Source organism: Thunnus thynnus, chromosome 2 (assembly GCF_963924715.1).
Source record: "Thunnus thynnus chromosome 2, fThuThy2.1, whole genome shotgun sequence".
NCBI classification, from domain to species: Eukaryota; Metazoa; Chordata; class Actinopteri; order Scombriformes; family Scombridae; genus Thunnus; species Thunnus thynnus.
Genome location: NC_089518.1, coordinates 16,314,631 through 16,339,175, shown reverse-complemented (window position 1 = coordinate 16,339,175; position 24,545 = coordinate 16,314,631). Strand labels below are relative to the sequence as shown.

The 24,545-nt window shown below is 42.6% G+C and overlaps 1 protein-coding gene across 2 annotated transcripts in view; it reads left to right on the top strand.

Moving 5' to 3' along the window:
• Window positions 1-376: 376 nt before the first annotated feature.
• tcf7l1b (transcription factor 7 like 1b) overlaps window positions 377-24,545 on the top strand; it is a 34,340-nt gene continuing 10,171 nt past the window's right edge. For both annotated transcript variants that reach the window (XM_067606158.1, XM_067606150.1), the window contains exons 1-4: window positions 377-1,356; window positions 1,483-1,555; window positions 1,664-1,791; window positions 20,098-20,181. In XM_067606158.1, coding sequence (XP_067462259.1) covers window positions 1,171-1,356; window positions 1,483-1,555; window positions 1,664-1,791; window positions 20,098-20,181 — 471 coding nt within the window. In that variant the 5' untranslated portion in view covers window positions 377-1,170. The remainder of the gene's footprint in view (window positions 1,357-1,482; window positions 1,556-1,663; window positions 1,792-20,097; window positions 20,182-24,545) is intronic.

The window sequence follows — 24,545 nt, the reverse complement described above, 5'->3', positions numbered from 1 at the left end:
CAACAGGACGCACCACATGTCTGCTGCTCAAGTTTACTTTGACGCTAATAAAACACAATTAAGGGAAACGTCAATTGTGCTCATTCTTATAATTTAATTGCAATGACTGATAAGACGGAATCATTTTGATGGCGACGTGTCTTCCTGCTTTTAATAATAATTATAATAAATATGATGGTAATAATAATTTATATAATATTTGGTTACTGTATAGTCAGCATGGCTTGGAGCTCTACTCGCTGTTCATTGTGTTTTGTGGTGTGGTGAACTGTGCATTGGTGGCTTGAGGGTTAAGAATAGCTGATCTACATGGTGGTGAATGAAGTGTCGGTTTTCAATGCAAACTCCTCCTCTACGGACGAACGGGCTGCGCTTTTCTTCCACTTGAACAACCAAGTAGTTTTCAGGGCGCATTCCCCGGCAGCAATGTGGAGGGAAAGGGCGACTGCGTCCAGCTGAAAATCTACCACTTCTGCACCGGGTTTTATTTGGCTTTTATAGTTTTTCCGAGTTTATCGCTCGCCAGGAAAACAGCGAAGCGTGGGTTTAAACTTCTGTGGGAAGCAAGCGAGTCAGAAGTGAAGAAAACTGCAGCCTGACCGTCTCGTGTTTTTTCTTTTTTTTTCTTCTTTTTTTTGCTGCTCGCTGGAGCCATTGTTTTCTTACACATGGATATTAGGAGATGAAATCGGACGTGTTTCTTGTTCTTGAGTAACCTCTCGGTCGCTCGGACTGTAGTTTATGTGGTCCCTGGGCTCTTTAGGAGGAGATCCCATTCCTCAGCAGCACAACAAGGAGACACACACATACAAACACACGCACGCACACACACACACATACACACACACACAGGGGCCACAAGTTGTCCACAAGCTGCGAAGGAGACGAAACTTTGCCAAGTTACTGCGCATCCGGCAACCGACGCCAAATATCCATCGATATTTTCAATCAGAGTCCCTGTTGTAACTTCTACTGTGGATTATTGCGAGACTCGTCATGGATCATGTCCAGAGGATAAAAAGGGACTTCTGAGAAAAATGAACAGTTTCTTGTAGATAGTTTGTTACTCCAGTGACTCGTTTGGACTACACTGATCTGATAAAAAAAAAAAAGTCAATTGTTCTAGCGACTGTTTTTCCTCCTCTCGATACTCCTCTTTGCTCTGCAAAAATGCCACAGTTGAACGGAGGTGGTGGGGACGATTTGGGGGCCAACGATGAAATGATATCTTTCAAAGACGAAGGGGAGCAGGAGGAAAAGATATCCGAAAACGTATCCGCGGAAAGGGATTTGGATGATGTGAAATCCTCCTTAGTGAACGAGTCGGAAAACAACAGCAGCTCGTCAGACTCAGAGGTAAGGACTGCGTGTTAAATAATGTTCCTCACACACGGCTCAGCATTAAGAGAAACGTGCTTTTAATGGTGTTGAAAGTTTCAATAGTTTCTTCCCTACTCCGTGTGTATATTCTCCCCTTGTCAGCAAGCAGAGAGGCGCCCCCAAACCAGACCCGACTCAGAAAGTTATGAGAAAACAAGAGACTACTTCGGTGAAGGTAAAAAAAAAGGAGAAAATTATCGGTGCTCTGTGTACTTAAGCTGGCATTTATGTTCCTTTTCTGCCTTTATTAACCCTCACATACGACTTTTCTTTATCCCTGCAGCACTGAGAAGGCAGCAAGATGGTGGCTTTTTTAAGAGTCCTCACTATCCTGGTTACCCGTTTCTTATGATCCCAGACCTCACCAATCCCTACCTATCCAACGGCTCACTGTCTCCGAGTGCAAGAACAGTAAGTGCCCATGTGGATGCGTTAGTCTTCACCCTCTGTCTTGTGCTCTGTCGCACTCTCCAAAAAACTTTGGCCGTGCGTAAAAGTTCCTGTGTGCGCTGCCAGACCGCCATATTCCCTCCGAGTGGCCTCTCAAGGAGTACTAACTACTTCTTTGTTCTTTTTGGGGATATAAATGTCTCCCTGCCATCCACCCTCGACAAGGGTTGCGTTTGACAACTTATCATTCTGCTCAAAGTTCAGATACATTAATGTATATTTTTGTTTGGGATAATTTATGGCAATTCCTTATCGAAAATACACTGCAGCAGCACACATGCTGGATGTTGATTATAGTGACCATGTCTTCCTAAAGCTGCTTTTATGTCTTGTACTATCATTATAATTCCACTATGGACTTATGTATTGCAACATGGAGCCTAGCATTCTTCTAAAATGTATTTTAGCATTGCTAGATAATTTTATGTGTGGCCACTTCCACAAGATTGCTTTGCTTTTTTTTTGTATTCAGGGTGCTTTTAAGGGAGACAGCTCTTTTGTCTGCAGGCTAGTAACTATCGACTGAGTGTATTTTACACCCCGCAGGCTTTTTTTGCACACATTATCTGCAGAAGAAATCATAAAAAAGAGGTTTGTGAAGTCATATCCCACAGTAACAACAATGTAATACCTTGCTTTGACACACATGGGTGGCATTTCCCTGCAGTGTCCATGACAGTCGATGACCAGGGCCTTTTTAAAAGTCTAGATAAGGTTGACAGTCTTAAGTAAGTGTTGCTGATTTACTGGTTGTAATTTGTTGCATCCCATCAGCTGTCCATGAAGCTGTTAAGGGCTTATAACCTTTAATGGCAGTTGTTGCATTGGTTTATTAGCCGGTAAAGCGTTATTATGATTAAGTATAATGCTGCACTGCTGTAAATATCACATATCAAAACATGCCTTTACAATTGATTGATTAATCTTACAATAATGTCACACATGCTAGCAATGATGCAAACATTGCTAATGTAGTAACATTTAAAATATAGCTCATTCACACTAAGGTAAAAGAGAGAGAAATCCCAATTTCTCAGGGACATGCAAGATTTTAGGTGATTTTACCAACAATATTTAGAATGCTATAAAATACATTTTAAATGGGATTATGCAAACTTCCTTTAAATAATCCCTGCTGGAGAGCTGTGTTCCTCAGAGCTCGTCCATCCCCCAATCCTTGTCACATCCCCCCAAAAAACAAGTACTTTCGTTAAGGCCTGGCAGGCATCTGACTGAAAAGACCCCCACCCGCCTCCCTCCTCCCTTCTTTTTTTTTCTGTCTTCTTTTCACTGTTCCAGGCCCACTCCCCTCGCCTCCCTGTACCTTCCATTCAATTAGAAAGGCGTTAGTTGACCATTGTTATTCTGAGCAGTCTTGATGGCTTCATTGGAGGTCTCCATTGGGGCTCATTAACTAAATGGCTACTTTGCTCACACTAGGTGATACATACCAACTTGTAGATGGTCTGTCTTGTTTGGTTTGGCCACCGGAGTTTTGCAGGAATAATGTCAGAGATAAATATGCACTGTAATTAATGCTCTTCTCTTCTATTGCTTCAATTTTGTTGCAGGATTTTTAGTTGGAAACATTAGCAGATGTTTTTTATATAATCAAGGAGCACACGTAATCAGTCAGGAATCAATGACAGATTTATTTTTTTTTTACTTGTTCATTATCTTGTCTTTTTGTTTTGTCTGTTGTGTCTCTGGTAGGAAAGCCTCTCACTTCCTTATGTTTTGTCCAGGAAAACAAAGATGAAAATTAAAAACGGCTGTTCTTGTTGCTTGAGGCAAAGTAACAAATAATCGGTGAGGATTTGAAATTCAGAGCTTAAATCCTACATATTGCAGAAAATAAAAGAATGAGGTCAATGGGACAGAGTGAGCTGACCGCGTCAATCATCGCCATGTCAGAAAACAAGCGGACAGACAATAGCTGGCATACTTAAGGTCTCCATATTGCACAGTGTGCTCGTTACTTAGCGTGAATGCAGTGAATTTGATGGATGAGAGGTCCGGCTTAGTGCCTTTTTAAGGCTCGAACTCGGGGGTTTGGTTTGTTTACACCTGTGGATGAAACTCAATGTAGTCAGATTTACTGGATGATATTTAGCAGTAGCCCGCACCCACATCTGGCCAACAACTTTGTTTAACTAATGAGCCCTACAGTTACATTTATCACGCACACTTATGTGGAATATACTGATTGGCCTGTGAGATAAAACTTTGCCCACAGGGTAAATTTATTTGTGTTGTTGAGACACTGCAAACAGTTTATTATATTGTGTGTCTTAGAAAGCCTTGTTGGGACTTACAGATTTGTTTTGTGAGTGTGGTGTGGTATGTGGTTGTTCTTGTGCTGCATGAGACACTTAAAAGTTATGTCTCTCAAACAGATCATTTGATTAATGCCAGGCAACAAAATCCACTGTGTTCATTTCCAGGTGGAAAGCTGCAGTTTCATAGCTTTGAGCATGATGTAAAGATTTTTTTTTGTAATTATACAGATACAACAATGTGTGTGTGTGTGTGAGAGAGGCATTCATTTTTATATTTCCTGAATGTATCTATTTACAACTCCCCCTTCTGGTTTGTCATCTCAGTACTTTTGTGCAGTTTGAAAGCAGTATACTACATGTCAGTATTTTAAAGAACACAGTTGCTCAAGAATCAGGCAGTGATTTCACTCCACGATGCGCTACACGATGAAGGATTTGAGGCCCAACTTTTAAATTTGGATGTGGCAACCCTATCATGAGCAATGAGAGACAGGCCTACATGGGATCAGCACAGAGTTCCCCCGAGGGCCAAGCATAACTGATTTAAAGCCTGCTCAGAGCTGACATTCCACTGTAATCCACCGAGAGCTGAGGAGGAGGTTTTATGTTTTGAGAGATGTTCCACCAGACTTCTGCCTGCTGCGGGGTGGAGGTTTTTTTTTCCTACGAAGTCAGGCCGACAAATCCAGCTTGTTGTTTGTCGATTCATTGATGTGATTATCGCTGCATTGTTCCTGTAGTGACAGGTCAGTGTCAGATTTAATTGGTGGACATGCACTCCGCTTGACGCCACCGCTGTGAGCTTCATCAGCACTTTTAGATAACTCTGCGAGTACATCATCGTCGTCGTCACTAAAGAGTGAAATGCCTCTTGTGTGTGAGAGGTGGCAAGTAAGCGAGAGCAAGGTTAGCCGCTCAAATATATCTTCATCAAATACACAGTGGGACACTCAAACTCCCGAGCATGATTGTTGAATAGAAAAATGGTTTGAGATCGAGATATGAATGGAGAGCTTGTATAAGTCTGAACATGTCAGTGACTACAATTGCATGCCTCTCTGACTTCTTTTTTTCCATTCTTTCTGCAGCTTTTGGTGCTTAAAAATGTGCAGACAAAGAAAAGTCAACACAGACATTGTCCCAATGAATAAAAGGACCTCTCCCTGCATAAGCAAACGCTGTTTGTGTGGAGTTGTCTTTTCATCAGGTCGCTCAACTTCGGCATTTCACTCACCTCGGCGCATAGGCTATATACGTGTGTGTACGTGCACACATGCATCCATGCGTGCTGCACACTTGTGTGTGTAAAGTCTGTGAGGGTGAGGGGGGAGGTGGCGGAGGGGCGTTCAGGTGGATACTTCGCAACAGAGGGAACAGTGTACAGGGCTCACATTCTGACAACCCTCAGTGTTGTATTCCGCTGCTGCAAGTAATCTGAATGTTAGCGCGCAAATATTTTTTCAACCAAGCACTGTGTCAACAGAGCTAACATTTTTGACTGGGTTTATAGTTTTTAAAAGGTTTTTTCTTCAAAGGCAAACACATCTACATCAATTTAGTGGCACTGTTCAATTAAAAACAGATCGCCAGCAACCGCAGAAATGCCATCGCTGGCTGAGAGCTCTTGCCTGGAGTGATTTGATAATGAACTTATTGCTAGGTTTGAGGAAATTAAAATAAATTTGGCAAAATATATGTTTTGAAATATCTAATTGATCATGATTGAGTTTAAAAGGGAGGAGATGTACTTTTTACTTTTCAAAATATGAGCATTTCAATTGATTACACTCAAATGTCTCAGCAATTACTTTTATATTGCACAGGGGTAATCACAGTCAAGTCTAATTAGTGCAACACAAACCAAAGCAGTTTATAGTGGTGATTATATTGCCATAACATGTTACAAATGTTCCACTTTATATGCCTCTACATGTATAAATCACTCACTGTGTAACCAACATATCAGTAGATGTCATAACTGGAGGGAATATGCTTTTTTTTTTATAATCTGCAGCTTGAGTAGCTTCCCATAAAATCTTTCTTTCTGGATTTTTATGGGAACACGCTTTGGCGTTTGCGTTTTCAGGCCGGGGATGCTCATGCTCATTTCCTAACCGCACTTGTGTAGAAGTGTGTGAAATGGTGTCAGTCCTGGTCTGTATCCTTCCCTCTTTGGTCTCTGTGGAAAGCATGAGCTGGCGTCAATTCCTCCCGCTACCCCATAGCCTGCTAGTTCGCTACCTACCCACCCACCCGCCCGCCTGACATTAGAAATTCTGTTTATAGTGCTCTCTGGCTTCTCTAGCGCAGGGCCCATCAGGAGCATCTCAGTACCCTTTGAGGAAAGGATAACCAACATCTATCCTCTCCAGCCGCAGACTCCCCATGTTCAGTGACATCAATGAATCCCTTTGATGTGCCAAGATGAATATGTGTGCAAATGTGTTTTTATCAATTTATGTGTTTTTCTCATTTGCTATCTTTGGCCAGAGATACTGCGCAGTTTGGGTTTTCGATACCTTGCTTTTCCCTGTGAACATTTTGGACGAACTCGTGTTTGTTTGACGTGTCTTTCGCACGTTTATCCAAAGGTGAACGTCTCCAACTCACCTGAGTTCACACCAAAATCTCGACTTTTCTTTACAGCTTTGACACAGTTTGAAGACATGTTGTACACCATGTCGGTTCAACTGCCTAACAACAGAAAACTCATGTCATCAGGTCTGCACATGTTCAGTGTTGTCAGTCTCCTTTCGAAGGACAAGAGTCTTTGTGAAGTGGATGGTCACTGTAGGGTTGAGCTATTATGGGACTTAAGAGTCACAGGAGTTGAGGTTAAAGCAATGGAAATCCAAAGCCGGCTATCTGCAGTCATCCACAGCTGCTAATTATCAAAAAAAAGGTTAAAAAAAAAAGATTTCTGCCACAAATTGAAGCTCTGGGAGACGGAGGTGTGGGAGATGGAGACACGTATCATATGTCATGTGAATACCAGCTTAGTCATGTCTGTTCTGTGGTATTAACCTGGACGCCTTGTGCAAGTGTGGGGGGAGGGTGGACCTCTGGATTTATCAGGAGGTTTGGGTAGTCTGTCTTGCTCCCAGGTGACTACAGTCTTGAAATGAATCAAGTTAGAAGAAAATGAATCAGATATTTCTTTGTATTAATAGTCAAATTCCGTAAAACTCAAACATGACATGTCTGAAACTGCTTTTTGAAATTGTGTGTCATCATTTCTCTGGTAACTTTTGATGGGCATTTGTCATTGATTTTGACGTTCTATCGAAAGTAGAGTAATGTATAATGAAACTATTTCTTGGTTGTAGCCCTACTTGTATCTGACTGATAAGTAGGGGGGGGGGGGTGCTGACAGTAAACTGTGCTATTGGGATGCCCCATGTATGTGTATGTGGCCGCTGCACAGCCATAACCACTAGCTCACATAAAGAAATGTTTTCCCTCTATAATTGTGCCTTAAACGCTTCACTCCATGCTAATAAAACATGATTGTACAGCAGGAAGAAAAAGAAAAAGCTCTAAACAGGGTTTCATCAGTCTGGTATTCCAAGCAGCTGTTTTCAGTTTAAGCTCTGCAGGCAGCAGGAGAGGGAGAGAGAGAGAGCAGGCAAGAGGAGAGAGATTGTTGATGAGATGTGGTGGGAGCATAAACTGGGGCAGATACGGGTCCTGCTATTCCTTTGCCTGTTATCCCGAGGTGGGCCGGCTTCCAGACCTTGAGGCACTCACTTATCTGAGGGATTCTGTCTCCCACAGAGCACAGCTTCTCCACCGTCGACCACATCGCCTCACCATTCCCGTACAGTCACAGCCCAATCAGCAATCAGCAGGAGGCTATCAGATCATGCACATGTAGCATCAGTACTACTAAGATTTGTATCGGGCTTCGCTTCAGTTCACATACAGGGCATATAAATGCTTTCTCTCTGCGCGGGGACCGCTAAAGGCCATGTCGTACAGTATGTGCGTAGTATCAGCGAGGTTGTAGTGGTCATACTAAATTAAGAAGTGGATGGATATCCGTCCAGGATGAGGTTAGTTGACAGTGAGCAGAGCAGCTGTGCTTCATGTTGAGGTTATAAATCAGTTTGGCTGCTTCCCACTGAGTTTGTCCTGTAATGGTGGAGCAAGTTTGGACTGCTGGTGCAGCTCATGTCCCCTGACAGACGCATGTCACGTCAACACAGTGCACCTGCATACACGTGCGACCAGCCGCACAAAGACCGTAACCAGTTTATGGCTGACTGGGTTAGCCTTAGCTAATGTAGATTACTACTTTCCTTGTAATAGACCACGGTTCCTTTTAACTTTAAATACATTTTATGTTTCAGTATTGATCTTTCTTCCACTCAGTAATATAAAAAAAATGAAGAATGAAACCCAAACTTACAGCTGTAACTGATGAGACTGACGCGCCATCTGTAATCTGAATTTAGCTCCGGCTCTGAAAACACAAGTAATGTATGTAATGGATCGTATGTTTGACTCCATAAATCTTAAAGGGAGCCACGGGGAATTTTCCATGTTTAATACATTTATATGAACAGGACACATGTTACGATGTGGTTCCATAAGTTTGTCTAAAATACAGTGATGAGCCAACAGTTTAAAGACTGAGGTTGAAAAAGAATTGAAAAACGTTTTTATAAGATGTAGATAACTGATTAGTCTCAGTAAAACCAGCAACAACTTTGACTTAAACTCAGCTATTAATTAACAATTTGTTTCTTATTGTTAGAGTCATGGTGGTTTGCATTGTGGCATTCAGAAAGTATACATTATCTACAAAAGGTGACACACATGTCTTGTATAACATAACACACTGGCGTACTTGTTGAATAACTATAAAATTGCTGTGACACTAATTTTGTTAAGTGTTTATTATGTATTTTTAAGGTTAAGGTCAAGGGTTTTGGTCATGCCAAGTTTTTAATCAAATGAATCAAATCAGTGAAATGTGAAAAAAAATAAATAGTGGGCATGAGTCCATTAAGTCACCATTTGTTAATAATCACACAAATAATAGACTTCTCTTTTCATACATATAAGCACATATTTCCCATGAGATCGGGCTTCTTGTCCCAATATTGATAATAACTTAACCTCTGGGTGCCCCTTGCTTCCCTCAGTTACCCTCATAAACCAATTGTACTTGTTAAGGAGTCACAATGTTCTGCGGAGCATCAAATTTGATTAAAGCCAAGCAAAGGCACAAGTCATCTAAAATGTGTAGCCTCCTTATCTCAAGCTAGACTTGTGGATCCTGTTAGAACAAACAGCAGAAACCACTGATGGGCTGATATTTTTACATTTGGACTCAGCCACAGGATATCACTCTTTCCTAACCTTATCTGCTCAATTTAAAATTATGAGGTAATGTTCTTGATTAGTTATGAGTAATGACTGTGGTTGAGGGCCTTGTGCTCCTCAGACATAAGACGCTAGCGGGATTCCCCTTGCGCCTGCCGCAGATGATCACCATGATTAGGTTTTCTTTGTTGGCAGATTTTATCATTTGATATACTCAAGTTGGGTTAGGGTTAGGGTTAGGGTTAGGGTTAGTTAGTCTTTTTGCCGCGCTCTTTCTGTAAATATATATTCGCATCAGGTGAATCTTGTCTTGGAGAATAATAATGATGGACGTAGGAGGGTTGGATGACAGCTCCACACCTCCACTGACATAATCCCTCATCCATTTACATGGCTAGATACCAAATCCCTACAAATGTGACTGACTTATTTGCTTCAAATTTAGAGTAGCTACATTAGAAAAAAAAAGATCTAATCAGCCTTATATGACATGGAGTAGGCCAAGGAGCCCTTTTGTTTGATTTGTACATGGGTTGGAGGGGCTGGCTATTGGAAATCCCTGAAGCAGGCTTTAGGGGCAGGTCTGATTCTCGTGTGAAATGGGAAGGCTCTATAGCTCTCGGCTGACTTGACTGGGGCTGTATGGGTGTGTTGGCAGGGGGAGCACCGGTCATGAATAGGGTCTTTGACTACCTCAGACTTGCCCTGAAAGGCAGGACAAAGACCCTAGGGCAACGGCTTAGAGCCTCACAGCTGAGCTACAGAATGCTTGGCCCAGTCTTCCTCCCTCCTTGCCTGATTTAAATACTACAGTGGCTTTCAGCATTCTGGCGACGGAGGCTCGCATTCACCGCAGCACATTTACCATCAACTTTTCTCTCTGTTTTTGTTTACAGTACACCCCTGCCAGAGCTGTTTACGTAATCCATTGTATGGAGGTGCTGGTGAATATGCATCAGCGAGTCTCCTAAAACTGAAGATTAGCTTCACGTTGTTCATATTAAGCAGAATTTATTTCGATACACACTTAACTGCAGGCATGTGTGTACTCGGAGTCGTTAATTATGGAGCATTTTTGTTTATCTTCATGCAAGATGGAGACATTGGCAAGTAAACACGACAAAATTCAGTGCACACCTCTAATTGCGCGATTATGTTTGACAGATCTGTGTGACTCTTAGGTTTTGGAGATTTGCAGGGGCAGAATAAAAAGCCATAAATCTTTTCTGCAGAGTTAATGGGGTTATTTGAGTCCTGTCCAGACACTCTCTCCCCACAGAGTGTCTAGTTTCAGATGTCACTCAGAGCTTTGTTTGCCCCCCAGGGTGAAGGGTTAGAGGTCAAGGTTCAGGGCCAGTTGGCTGAGTGGCCACAAAAGCCCAGGCTTCCCTCAGCACATCCGATCCCTTCTTCCACACCAGCCTGCAGCCACAATGAAGGGATCAGTTTGCAACATTTGTCTCTTCTTATTATAATCTAAAATTAATTTTCACTTATGTCAAAGATGTAATTATGAGGGTGTAGTTCACAGTTTCACAATGAGGCCATAAAACAATGAGGACTCGAGACTTCAATTGTTTTTAAGTGGAAACTTATGTAATTATTCAGATATAGTTCTTGTTTTGGAAAAGTTTTTTTACTGTCCAGCTACCTTGTTGGACCACTGTTACCATAGTAAACATCTTTCAATCGGTATTATTTGCATTATTTGACAATTTATATTTCTATTCTCTCTTTCTCTGTTAACATCAACATTTAAGAACTGCACCTCTGCACCCAATCTAACACCACGCTGTTAAAAAAAAAAAAAAAAAGAAGTTCTTTGTTCAAAACACCTCCAAAACTTTGCGAGCCCACAGCCTCACCCTCGTCAGCCCCCACCCACAAACTCAACTTCTCCCTGCCCCACCACCACCCAAACATGTCCTCCAGCCAGGTTTATTATGCCGTTTCACGCAGACCAAAATTGCAGCTGCATGGAGAACAATCTGGAGCACATTAGCTCAGGCGCTGTGATTTATAAATTGTTTCTCAGGCCATAAATCCCTGCTGTAATTGTGCACAAGCACCCCTCTCTTTCTCCAGTCACTCCCCCTTCGCTCTCTCCGTCTCTCTCTCTCTCTCTCTCTTTCTCTCTCTCTCTCTATTTCGCAGTCTCGCTCTCTTGAGCAGCTTACAGTTCTTTGGTTAACACTAATTGTTTGCAGAAGTGTGCAGTTTGGATCGAGTATAAGTTTGTTGCATTGTGGCGCAGATTTTGGGCTCATAGACACAGCTCCTCATGAAAGATAAACTTTCCCTACTTTTATGCCGTTCGTGAACCTTTTCTCTAGTGTGTTAGTGTGAGCCATACTCGAACGTCCAAAATGGGATGTGAGCATTTGTCTTCAGCTCCCTGTTACTGTGGTTCATGCTCTGCATTCCTGAATACTGTGTAATTGTAAGGGGCCTCTCCTAAACTCTGTCCCTGGGAATCTGATATTTACAGCAGCCCCTGATCGTAATCACCTTGCTGTTCTCATTAGATTGTATTGAAACTGAAAGATAGCAGCAGCTGTATATATTGTTTTAAATAGCATATCCAGCCTTGAGTTCTCAGTGGTCTGGTTAATGTCGTCGAGGCATTTTTGAGCAACTTAAAAAAACTGGAACAGCTTCTATGTTAGTTCCTTAAAACTTCTGAAACTGTGTGAATAATAATATTCTCATGAGGTTGACAGTTCCCTTGCTTATGTTTTCTACTCCATTGTTTTTTGCTTTCATCGGACCTGATGAAGCTTGAAGACGTGGGGGACCTCATGACCCAACCTCATTCTGCCTTGTGACTCCTCCAAAAGCTTTATTCAACCCTGGAAAACCTATACGTTCTTACTGGAAAATGTATTCCTCGCAAAGTTTCAGACATGTAAGAGGAGCCCTGGATGTGAACGGGAATTGAATTTATAGCCGAAGCGATCACTCAATCATGATTTAGCGCTCCGTATCACTATGCGCAGCATGATGAAAATGAAGCCTCTAGATTGCAGGGAATGACTTTTACAAATGTTTCAGGTATAAAAATGCTTTGGCTCCTGTCCAGACCTCCCTGCAGTCTGCTGACAATACGCATAACTAATCCTGGGGAATGTCATGGTAGTAAGTTGGACGCTGTGTCGTACATTGTAGAAGTTTGAATCCACTTTTGAAAATATTTTCGTACTCGGTTAGATAATAACAGAGCATTACATGTCAAATGAGTTTATTTCCAGTCCCAAGAATGTCTATTTTTTACTTGTTTGTCTAATTTGGAAACAGAGCTTTGATTTTGATTATTTTTACAAAAAACTGTAACATCTTTCTTCTCTTCTCGGTGCAGATGACACATTTTCTATCCTTAAATGTTTCTAAAAGCGTTCATAGTTGATGTGTGTTAAGATTCGAACAGTCGGTCTCTGTGTCCCTGCAGACACAGAGCGACAGGCCTGAGTGTCGGGGAGCATACCTGTGGTGTGCGGTTGAGTGTAGGACAGAGCTGGAGGGCGGAGAGGAGACGGAGAGTGGAGTGAGCGGGGTTAGCAGTGGGGTGATAGGGATGTCAGGTAGTAAAAAGTGAGATGAGGCAGGGCCCAGAAGTCTGGAGATTTGTGCTCGCACTCCAGAGAGCAAACACAGGAGGCATCTGCAGGCAGCTGTGTGTGTGCATGAGGGGGGAGGGGCTGCTGCTCAGGACAGGGGGGTGGGGGTGTGGAGCTGGGTGGTGTTGGGTGGTGGTGAAGAGAGGAGGGGAGGGAGGGAGAGGGGTGGGGTGGGGGGTGGGGGGGACTTGCAGAGTGAACACAATCAGCCCTCTGTTTTCATAAGACTTGTGGTATGTGCGAGCAGAAACAAATGTGTTTAATTTAGGCCCTTTTTTTTTTTTTTTTTTTTTTTTTTTCCTCTCTTGCCTTCTCCACTACACCCACTTATGCCCACCTCAGTTTTTCGAAACTGACTTTTTCCCTTCAAGATGCTTCATTGCCTCTCCTGCCTCTGTCAGCTGCTCTTAGGAAGTTTAAAAAAAAAAAAAAAAAAAAGAGAGAGCCAAGAAAAACTCAGAGAAAAAGAGACAATCACCCACTGTGCCCTGTCAGAAAAAAAAACACACTTTTAGCAGACATACTCAAATGTACTCTTTTGGGGGGGGGGTTGGAGGTAAATATTTATCTGCAATTTCTGGAAAAAGAAGAAAAAAAAAAGATTATTTTTATGTTTTCACTGAGAGTTTGGAGTGATTAGTGTGCTGTGGTATTTGCCCTGTTTAGTGTGAGGGTGCACGCTGGACTTATTATTGCCTCCTAAATGCCTTGGCAGGAAACGCTGTATTATATTGGTAACCCATGCTGTCTCCAGTCAATTTGTGTTTGGTCATAAATGAAAAATTCAGGTCTCACTTGTGTGTCATTGGCGTAGTCTTGGATGCACACCTACAGACGCGCACACACTCGTTGGATTTCTAAGTCGAGCTTTACTGTAAACATCCAGCCAACCACGGGTAACCACCTCGTGTTCTGGAGTTAATTATACCGACGTTTACGGCTGTGAATTTCAATGAAACGAGGCTACTCCCCAAACAATAAAAAATTGTGTTCCTGTGCAACTGGACAAACAATGCCACAGGACATGGAAAAGGATGACATCCTTGACATCGGAGGTGTAACCTGTCTTGACATTAGATCACATCGACATTAAGCAGAGCAGTGGGTCACAATTGAAAGCAGATCTCCCAGGTACGGGAAACCACATAACTTACTTCACATAATTGACTTGAATAGCTTCGCACCCTCCGCTCTGTCTTTATGAGATGGCCTTGCTCTTACCAGATGCATAATTATTTTCTTGTGTGTCTAATTATACAGTGAGTTTTATATGGCCTGTTGCAGAATTACTCACTTATTCCTTAACTTTAACCTCAGTAAAAGAACTTTTCTTTAACTATGTCTGATTAGAATTACCTGAAAGTCAACCAGACAGAATAAGAACAATGACGGCTTCATTTAAAGACTCACATGAGCTCCATGATATCACGCTCTAAAGCCGTGGATCCAGGAAGCAATAACTCAGGATCATGTCACGCAAAAGGAAGAAGAAAAAAGAAACACTGAAACAAATAATTGCTTGAGTTGCAAAAATGCAAACTTCTGCTGAAGTCGTAACTCACGGGGATAGAATGCTAAAGAAGCTTTTTGGGTGGGGGTTTATCTTGGCCTTGTATTCTGTTAATGCTGTTTTATTACTGAAACAGCAGTAAATTCACTCCCAGGACTTTTCAAATAAACCCAGTTTGCTGGCCAGTTTGGCCTTGTACAGAATATGCATGAGGCTGTCACATGACACCACCGCTCATTGAGATTTTTTAAAGTTGGATCTCGGGAAAACTGTTATATTTAGGATGAAATGTGGACTATTACACTTTATATGCAGCACACTATATTTGTCTGATTTGGGAGTAATAAATGACCAAGATATACATTAGTTTCTACTGTGTGTCTTCTAAACTCTATCTTTGTAAGGTACATATAGACATGGATGGAGCTGCGGGCAGAGTGTGTAACCATCTTGAAGAAGCTGTGTTGTTAGGACCTCCCTCACGCTGCCTCCCCTCTTCACTCTCCTCACTCCCTCTTTGCACTAATAGTTCTTTTGTGTACAAGAGCATGTTAAGAGGCCAATGAGCCTGGCCTTAATAGGCCACGTTACCATAGAAACCACAGCACTCTGGATGTCTGACCTTTGACCCAGTTTTTTACTGGCTGTGAATAAGAGTGCAGGACGACCAACCAGGTCACAATAGAGGCCCGGCAAACTGAGGGAGTGCCCCTGTCATAGTCACTTAACTTCATTCCTCTATGGGCTAATGGACACTTCAAATGTGGTCGCCATTAGCAGTATGCTATCTCCACTGCAGGTCCACGGGCTTCTCGGGGTTAACATAATGTAAACTGTGAGTGTGGGCTGTATGTGAAAGTTGAGTGATGCGCTGAAAGACAAAAGTACAAAAGTACTTCTGATAGTTATGAGCGCTCGTGTTTACAGAGTCTATTTTAAAAAACCTACTGCATCTAAATAAATGCAGGGAGACAAAAGTTACTGCACTAATAAGCGCAAAAATGATACAGAGTGTCTACATCTCTTGCATTGTCACCAAAATATGTTTGTTGTTCCCTTCTTTTTATACCTTCTTTGTAGATAGCTTTAATTAATAACTTCCTCCCTCACTAATCTACTTACTCCACAGTGAAAAGGATAATAGGGCATGGTTGCCTTTCAGAAAAATTGCAGTGGCCCAATAGTGCACTGCAAGTCTGACCAGCTGAGCTGCTTGTTGTTTCCCCATCAATTACACACTAATTAGCACAATGACTGCCGAGGTTTGCTTAAGAATTGTCAGTGTAATTGCCTCTAATGTTGGTAAACAATGAATCTTAATGCAAACTCTTAGACAAGGCGGGGGCTACTTATCACATTGTCTTTGTCCTGAGAGCTTTTGATTGTGTTTCATGCATAGATCAGGTTGAGGTGTCAATGGCCCCGCATATTAGTGATAGGTGATATCTGCAGAGCAAACCAGGGAGGGACAGTTGTATAGGGGCCCGACGGGGCTATTGTCTGGAGTTGCTGTTCATATGGGCAGGGGGACGGTAATTAACACCTCAGCCAAACAGCAAGCTGTGTGGCCCATTTGTTTTCTGTTGGGGGTAAAAGAAAACAATGGGGAGGGGCTCTGCACACAGTTGGTGATTGACATTATCTGCTGGAGCGATCCCTGGAGGCATTCCTGCTGCTCTGCTATTCACCACAAGTTAGGCAAAACCATTTCACAAGCATTTTAGTCTGAGCTGCCACTTTATACATATTCACTCTTTTATTTGTTGTTTAACTTTTTCTAGTTGTTTGCCCCTGACTGATTGATTCAATACATTTTGGCATATTGCAATAACGAGTAATCTGTTTTAGATGGTCGCAGTTATTAAGAGTATCCGCCTTTTCCTATAGTTGAGAAATGTTGGTATTCAAATTATGTTCCTATACAATTACAAATATTATTGTGTAATAATGGTATATTATAAAACAGATATTTCTGGTATTTCTTGGCTGAGCCTCGTTCGAGGCTGTTGTAAAATACTCTACAAACACACATCTGGGACAGCATTACAAATGACTGTGCCAATGAGTCACCTACACAAATTGTTTCAAAATGTCAGATTTTCTTGTGAATATTTATTTACTGGGTGAGCTAAGTGTGGATGGACATGATAGAGGAGGTATTAAAACACACCTGTACCAGCGAAGAGGAGCACTAACATAATTTAACACTACTTCAACAATTGCACTATTAATGGCGATATCCAGATAAATGTTAATAATCACCCCGATCTTTAAGCATGCTTGACTAGCCTGATTAGCATGCTTTCCACTGCGTCTGTGTGTTGCTTGGCAACCGCTCTGCTAAATGTTGCTGAAGAAGTACATTGCTGGGCGGAAGAATGATTATTTGTTATCAATAAATGATTGCATTTTTTGTTGCAGTGTGTTTATTTTATGAAACCTTGCCAGGTATATGTAGTAACAGCTAAGGGGCGTTGTTAGGGACGACGCGGAGCGGCCTCTTGTGGCTTATTGCTTTATTTGACTTTACTTTTTTGTGTGACTGACAGTCGTTATGACTTGTCAGTGCTGTGTGAATTTTGAAGTAGGCAGATAGTTGCTAGCGAAGTTTGGAATTTTTTATGTCCCTTTGGCAGAGAGTCTGACTTAGTTTTGACAGCAAATGTCCAGACATCTGTCTCTCCTCCGTGCTCTGATGTTGGCCTGCAGTATGGCACCACACACTTCAGAGATGACAAAGACTCCTGGCTGTGTTTTCCTCTGCTCTGTGAGAGCAATGTAACAATTAGAACCCAGCTCTGGCAGACCACATGCCCCAGAGCATATGTTGTATTCTCTCTGTTCGAAAAACCAAAGGGCTCCAGTGTAGCTTTTTGGAAAATTTCAGTGGCATCGCTGCCACCTTTGTCGCATCTGGGTCCTGTAAAAGTAGCACATTCTACTGATGTCTATTCTGAGTGTTGGAGGCAGCAGGGAAGGCTGGAAGACAATTAGAGAACGATGAAAATGGATCAGCTAAACTTCACTTTAGTTACACATTTCTTTCAGTACTCTGTCCGAGTCTATTTACCAGAGCTTCCAGCTCCCATGCTGAAACAGACACTGCTATGGGCCCTGACCATATGTCTGTTCAAATTGTATTCATTTCTAATAAAATAAGGGCATATATAAATCACTGCTAAATGTTTAGCACTTTATTTCAAATGTAACTGCTGATTAGTCTTTTACAAACATTTAATATCACTTAAGTCATGTCACAACTATTTGGATTAAATGCTGGCTCTTCTTCAACTGCCCTAACTTTTTTTTCTTACACTTCCCTTGTGGGTTTTTTTTTTTCTTTCACTGTAACACTGAGAAAGTTTTTGCTGAGCAGCATGGCCCACAATCCTTTGCCTTTTGTTTCCTGAAACAACTCATATACCCAAACACCCTCCCTCCCCCCCTTCCATGTGTTAGTAAGTGGTGTGCTGCTGTAGTCCAGACTGTTAGAGGCCTAGCAGCTAATGTGACAGTGTGCGGCTGGCGTTACCTGGCTGGATGTTGCGGGTAGTGTGTGAACAGTTGCTCCATAGGGCACACTGGCAATTAAAAGAAAAGTAGGTGCTCAGAAAAAAGTGCCTGGAGGCATGTTCCTCAGTCCTGGCAGAAGCTGTCAAATAAGGGATGGATTGGGTGGGAGAACTGGGGTGGGCACGGCTCAGGCTAGACCAAACGCTCACAATAGCGCTTGTTTCATTTGTGGAAGGGCTCATGATTGACATAGATTAGACAGAGAAAACTGCATTGTTTTGGATTTTCTCTCCAGAGAGTAGCATTCATTAGGCACCATGCACACAGCAGAGTAAAGTTTCAATAGGGAGCTAGCAGCCTCTAAAAGCAACTGCCTCCTGACAGTTGTATGGACTTGGGCCCATTAGTTGGAACCTACGATTCAGCCTTGAGCAGTATAGTGAAAATGAAGAGGGCTGATGTCAACTCCAAGAATTTCCCCCCTTTTCGAAGGGAAAAAGGGTCCCCTTCCCCCTGCCTCGGTGCTCTGTTGGACCCCAGCTGTCAGGAAACAATACCCTCTGCCTGCTCCGACAAACTCATTCCTGAAAATGTTTTTTTTTTTTTTTTCCCTCCTCTCCCTTTTCCCCCTCCTGCTATAATGTCTTTTCCATTTTTAACCCGCAGCCATCCAAGCTTCCTTCCTCCTTACAAATCCTGAGTGAGGAATGAAGTTTTAAAAATCAAAACCTGAATACATGGCTCCTCCAGTTTTCTTGTTTGTCATCATTTATCCTGCACCAACTTCTGAAAAGTAGACAAAAGCTTTCCATTTATATATATATTTTTTTCTGGTTTTGTCACTAATTTAAAAAAAAAGAAGTGTCAGATCTTTTCCATTCATCAGATGTTTTGTATGGGTGGACGTCAAACTGTTTGTGCACGGGAATCCATGAGCACAATGCTATGTAAATAAAAACGATTGTATAGGTTGCACAATGATAACAGTGGATGGTGAACACGTTGAGATAGTGTAACCGCCTCTTAGAGATGGAATTTACAACCTCTAATACACCTCTGTGCCCAAAAGACAACTGAAATAATGACCTATGGCACCTTTATGTTTCTCCAGTACATCGGCCTGGATGCACAAAACATAACTTAAAATATAAAAACCTTTTAATTAATTTGAAATTGTACCAGGGAGAAAATCCACATGCATGACAAGCTGCTGTATCCGGTATTTAAACTGATTCATAAACCAGATGGTTGAGCCGTGCTTTTGGAGCTCTGGCTTCATGCTATCTCTGTTGCTGGAGGACACACACACACACACATAAAAAAAAAAAACCCTCAGCTTGTTGTATGGAGTAGTAAATCACAAAAAAAAAACCCTCTCCTGGAGAACACAGCTCTTTCTCCATGGCACGGCGACAAGGGACAGGCAGCAGCAATAAGACTTTGTTACAAGTGACAAAAAAAGAGCAAACACTTGCACAACCTCTGTACGATAACTTTGATACACGTGTGAAAAATAGCGATACTGAAAGGAGGAGGTACTAGTTGGATTCAGGTCAAAAGGCCAAACCAATTGAGACGGATAGACAGGAGTTTGCGCCGACTCCGCAGCCCAACCTTTCACTGCACTGTAGATGGGGCTTCCTTCCAGCTGTCTCTTCCCACCCGCTCAGCGATGGGCGCCCACAGCTGGCCTCTTGTTTTTCCCTGACAAACGGCAATTTCACAGTCCCCCACCAGTCCGTTGTGTTCACATCGCTCCCTCTCTCCCGTGCCAGAACTCACTGTCTGACTCCAGCAGCAATGTGGGTCTCGTACAGGTGTCTGCTGGAGATCTCTCTCTGGCCTTGACAGCATTCAAACCACTTTTTATACGCTCTAGGAAAAAGATGCGCTCCCTACAATTTAGTAACAGTACATACAACATTTTGAATGTTTTTTTTTATTTTTTATCACTGTGTATGTTTTTCCTGCAGCATCTCTTTGTTCTATTGTTTCATTCTGCTCCTTTCACTCTCGCCCACAGTACCTGCAGATGAAATGGCCTCTTTTGGACGTCCCTGGATCTGCAGGACTCAAAGACTCACGTTCTCCAACCCCAGGACATTTAGTAAGTAGACACTAACACTGCAACTGTCCTGTAAACAACTTAATCGATCAATATTTCAGGCCACTGTGGCGTGTGTATACTGTAGTTGTTGATTCAGTGTATGTGTCAGAAAGATTGCGGAGTGTGTTTTACAAGAGAGCAGCGTAGGGTAGTGAAGGAGGAAGAAAATATAGTAGAATAGTAGTGATATAGTAGAATTTCACACTGATCTATGGTGCTTTGAAAATGTGGACACTGGGATTTTCCCTCCCTTATTTTATGGCACTAATAAGTTGTTTCCTCCAGGCCACATCTTACAGGACATTAATCAAATTATCAAACCAATCATGTAAGCTTATTGGGGGAATCTGTTTACCACGAACCACATAAGTGCTTTAATCAAACTATCACCATAATGTGGTTATTCACAATAATGAAGTTATAGTGTAAATTTTCTGGTTCCCATCCATCTCTGCACAACTACCCCCCCCCCCCCCAACCCCTACCCCTACCCCTACAGCACCCACAGTGTCTTTATCACAGTAACTCCTCCATAAAACTCTCAAGCGTGAACTTGAAACTTTCCCACCCAGGTGCGAACTAGTCACCACGGTGTCTCATTCTGGTAAGACAATGCGGGATCTCGGCGAACCTGTTTGGTAGATGAAGCGTCGATCATCTATCTAACATCTAACATCTCACCTGTTTGATTGCATCAGGGCGTTTTCTCGATAGGGAAGTGGTGTTAGGCAGTGCATGGAGCTGAGAACGGCTGTTACTACACGTTCGTAAAAGAAGCGTTGTGACTCAGCCCCCTTGACCTTACATATCCCGGCTAGACATGCTTGCTGAGTTTGTGGTTGATTCGCTCCATCCCATAATCGCGGTGATGCACATGACAAAGTCCTCATTGAGCTCAGTCAATGGGAAATTGTTATGAAGGGGACGGAGTTTGCTCATGGGAATCCAGGACTGACTTAAGTCTCAATGGAAACCAATTACAGATATTTTATTGGAATAAATGCTGACCTGTCAGTGACCCTGCTGATTTCTCCCTGACACAGCAGCTACTGTGTGGGCTCCTGAACTGATTTTAATTTATGTACTTAATATGTAACAGTATGAAATGTACGAGTCCTTATTACAGTGACACAGAATTAACAAAAAAAAAGAGATGGCAACAATAATAGCAGTTGATTTATAAGGAAATGAAAGCACATTGCAGAAGGTTGACTTGTTTCTGTTCTGTCCTTCAGTAGCTGCTGCTACTTTTCATGTGGCTCCGTGTTGGTGCTTTTTTGTTTTTTTTTGTTTGGCCTTCATCTCTTTGAACATCATTAAACCAGAAAAGTCATTACAGAAGGAAACATTGTAGAGAATGTGAGGGATCAAACAGTATTCTGGCAGAAATGTTACTCACATTGTTTGAATAATAAGTAGCCTTAACTTCTGTATAATTAAATATGCACTTTCCCCAAGTTTGGAACATGTGTTCTTCTGTTGCATGCACTTAATTGCTTTTTATTATCTGGATATAGGAACTTGTTGATACTTATGCAGGTTCCACATTGTTGATAGCATAGATTTGAAATTGAAATGGCCTTTTTAAGGGAGACAACACCTGGAGTTTATTATTATTATCATTTTCTGCAGTTGAATGGCACAGCTCTGATGAATGGAGAGTCTTAAGGTTGAACACACAAGTTGTGCAGCTCAAATGAAACACTTGAATTGGCAGAAAAAGAATATGAGATAAGACTATTGTCTGAGAACACACTTTCATTTTAAAGCAGTGTGAAAGGTGGGGAAGTTCATTGAAAGTGTAACAGCTTTCATTATGTGAACTAAAAGAGGAAGTTGCTATGCTTGATCTGGTGACCTGTGTCCAGAGGGTCATTTGATGTGTGGTGGGAAGCTCTAATATTGAGTAAGGCGTACCCTGGGCACAGAGGATAGAAAGTGAAACACCCCGCTGTGCCCCCCACTCTGGGCCAGGAGCCCACATGCCCCTCTGGTGTGCTGCTGCTGACAGGGAGCCAGGCTGATTATGTGCTCATTACTCCAGCCGAGGAGAGAGGGAGTGGGAGGGGAGCAGCAGGCTGGCTCCCCAGGCCTGCAGGCTCCCCAGGCCCCAACACTGCACTAATGAGAGCAGGGGGAGCGGATGGGCACACACGGGGGGCCAGGGATTACTGCCCAGGGCTAAGAGGAGCCAGAGTGAGACCCGAGGAGAGGCAGTGAGGAGACACCAGCAGGGACTCCTGAAGCAGACCTGTGCTCCTGCAAGCATTTGTTAAAATCTGACATCGTTGTTTTGTTTTTCACGATGGACTGGCATGGTTTGGAATATCTGTTGAGACCTGCTTGTAGGCATATATCTTATATATTATGTGCATGTCAGCTATGCATAATTTTAGCTCACTGATACAGCTTTTGAGGTCTTTTAGTCAAGAGGCCTGCTCAGTCAAGTGTAGGTTAATAAATCATCCTCTGGCTACACCATAGCAAGCAGCTACATGGAGACAGTGTTGATGTTTTGATATTTTTCTGAACAATATTATCATGCATTCCAACAGATGCGTGTAGATATCAGTGCAATTACTGTTGGTGAACTGCTATTGCTTTGGCACTTCTGCTAATTGTGGCCATGTGGAACAAGGGAAGAGGATGTAAAATAGAAATCAGAGCATTCAGTGGATAGTATGAAAGTCCAGGGAAAGGCCGTCCTGTCACTGTGCAGATTGGGTCCATAAGGCCTGTATGCTAATCAGAGCCTGCTCTGGCCTGGGATCGTCAATTATTCAACAGACAGGTTTGTTTAGCATTCAGTGGGTATTGCTTTTGGTTGTAATGGTGGTGGTGGTGGTGGTGGTGGGAGGAATGGGAAGAGGGGAACAAGCTTTTCTAAGCACCCCACCATGCATACACACATACACACACACACACACACGCACACACACATACGTCCAGCACCCCCAAAGCCCCCATATCAGCTCCTGTGTTCCTTCATGAATAATACATCAAAGGGGCTGCAGGGCCAGGTGATGCAGTATGGGGAACTTGTCATCCCATCAGTAGTGGCCGAGCCGGACTGGAGAGCAGAGGCGAGGAGAGAAGAAGAGAGGAGAGGAAGTGGAGTTGGCGCTGCTGTCTGAATTATGTGCATCTCATCTTCAACAACGTACCGATTCACTGTCATTAACACTGCGCTGATAATGATGTCAAGGATGCATACTTCCCTCACTGAGGTCATTCAGTCACTTGGATTAATTTGTCCATAAGGCCTCTTCTCTTTGTCATTACTGACTACATTGACTAGTACTGTCAATGTGAGGTGGAACTGACCAGAGTGTTTTCCCCCCCTCAGTTTACTTATCAGATCACGGCTCACTCATTCCTCAAATGTGGGCTGATCTTCACTTGACAGGGACACAAGAATCTTTGTTTGAATATTGTATTAGCGTCCAGAGTAATCAAGGCAGCGAGGGACCTGGTCCTGTCAGCGTGTCATAAGTCACTTAGTCACCGAATTGTTTAAGTGAATTGAAGTGGCATGGTCGAGAGCAGCATTCCAGAGATGCCTTTTGTCTTGCTGCATGTGTCCAGTGCAATCATCATCTCTCTCTGACAATATAAGTAGAGATACTAACTGGAAAAGATGCACCTTTTTAAAAAAAAAAAAAAAAATGTTAAAGTGATACGTATAATTGCTTTCAACCCATATTCTTTCAACAGACCTTTGACTGGAAGTCCGGGGAGATTTTCCCCATTTTGCATTTAAGCAATGAACAACCGGGATCCATCATGAAATCAAAGGCTTTAGGAGGACTGAACTGAATACTGATCTAAGGTCTGCAGTCCTGCCGGGCCACTGCAGAGACAAGATCCTCTTCAGAAATGGAATAAGGAACCGGTGCTTTTATTCCAGTTAAACTCTAATATGAACAGACTCAGATATATGTGAGAAAGAGAAAATACACAAGATAGTGTTTATTAGCGGCAGATTTACTAGAAAATATTTGTTACCAGACTAAATCCCAGTCATATTTGTCTGTGTTTGTGTCCGTATGTACGCTGGGCTGATTTTGTGTGCCCTCTCAATTTAGTTAATGACCACTGGGGATTTTCACTCCGCCAGCAGACGAGCGCAGTAACGTGACGCTGCTCTGCGCTGTATTATTCTAACCTAGAATATTACCGCCATTGACCTTTTCAGAGGCAATGACCAGACGTAAAGCACACGTTGTCTGTGATGAATGGCATAGTTTTTGGAGTGGTTGATTTTAAAGACATACGACACGGCCAGTCCCCTCTCGCGTCCGCTTCCTGTTGGCGTTGACAAACAAGGCTTGGATTTCTCAGCATGCCAGGCATTCTTTTCACCC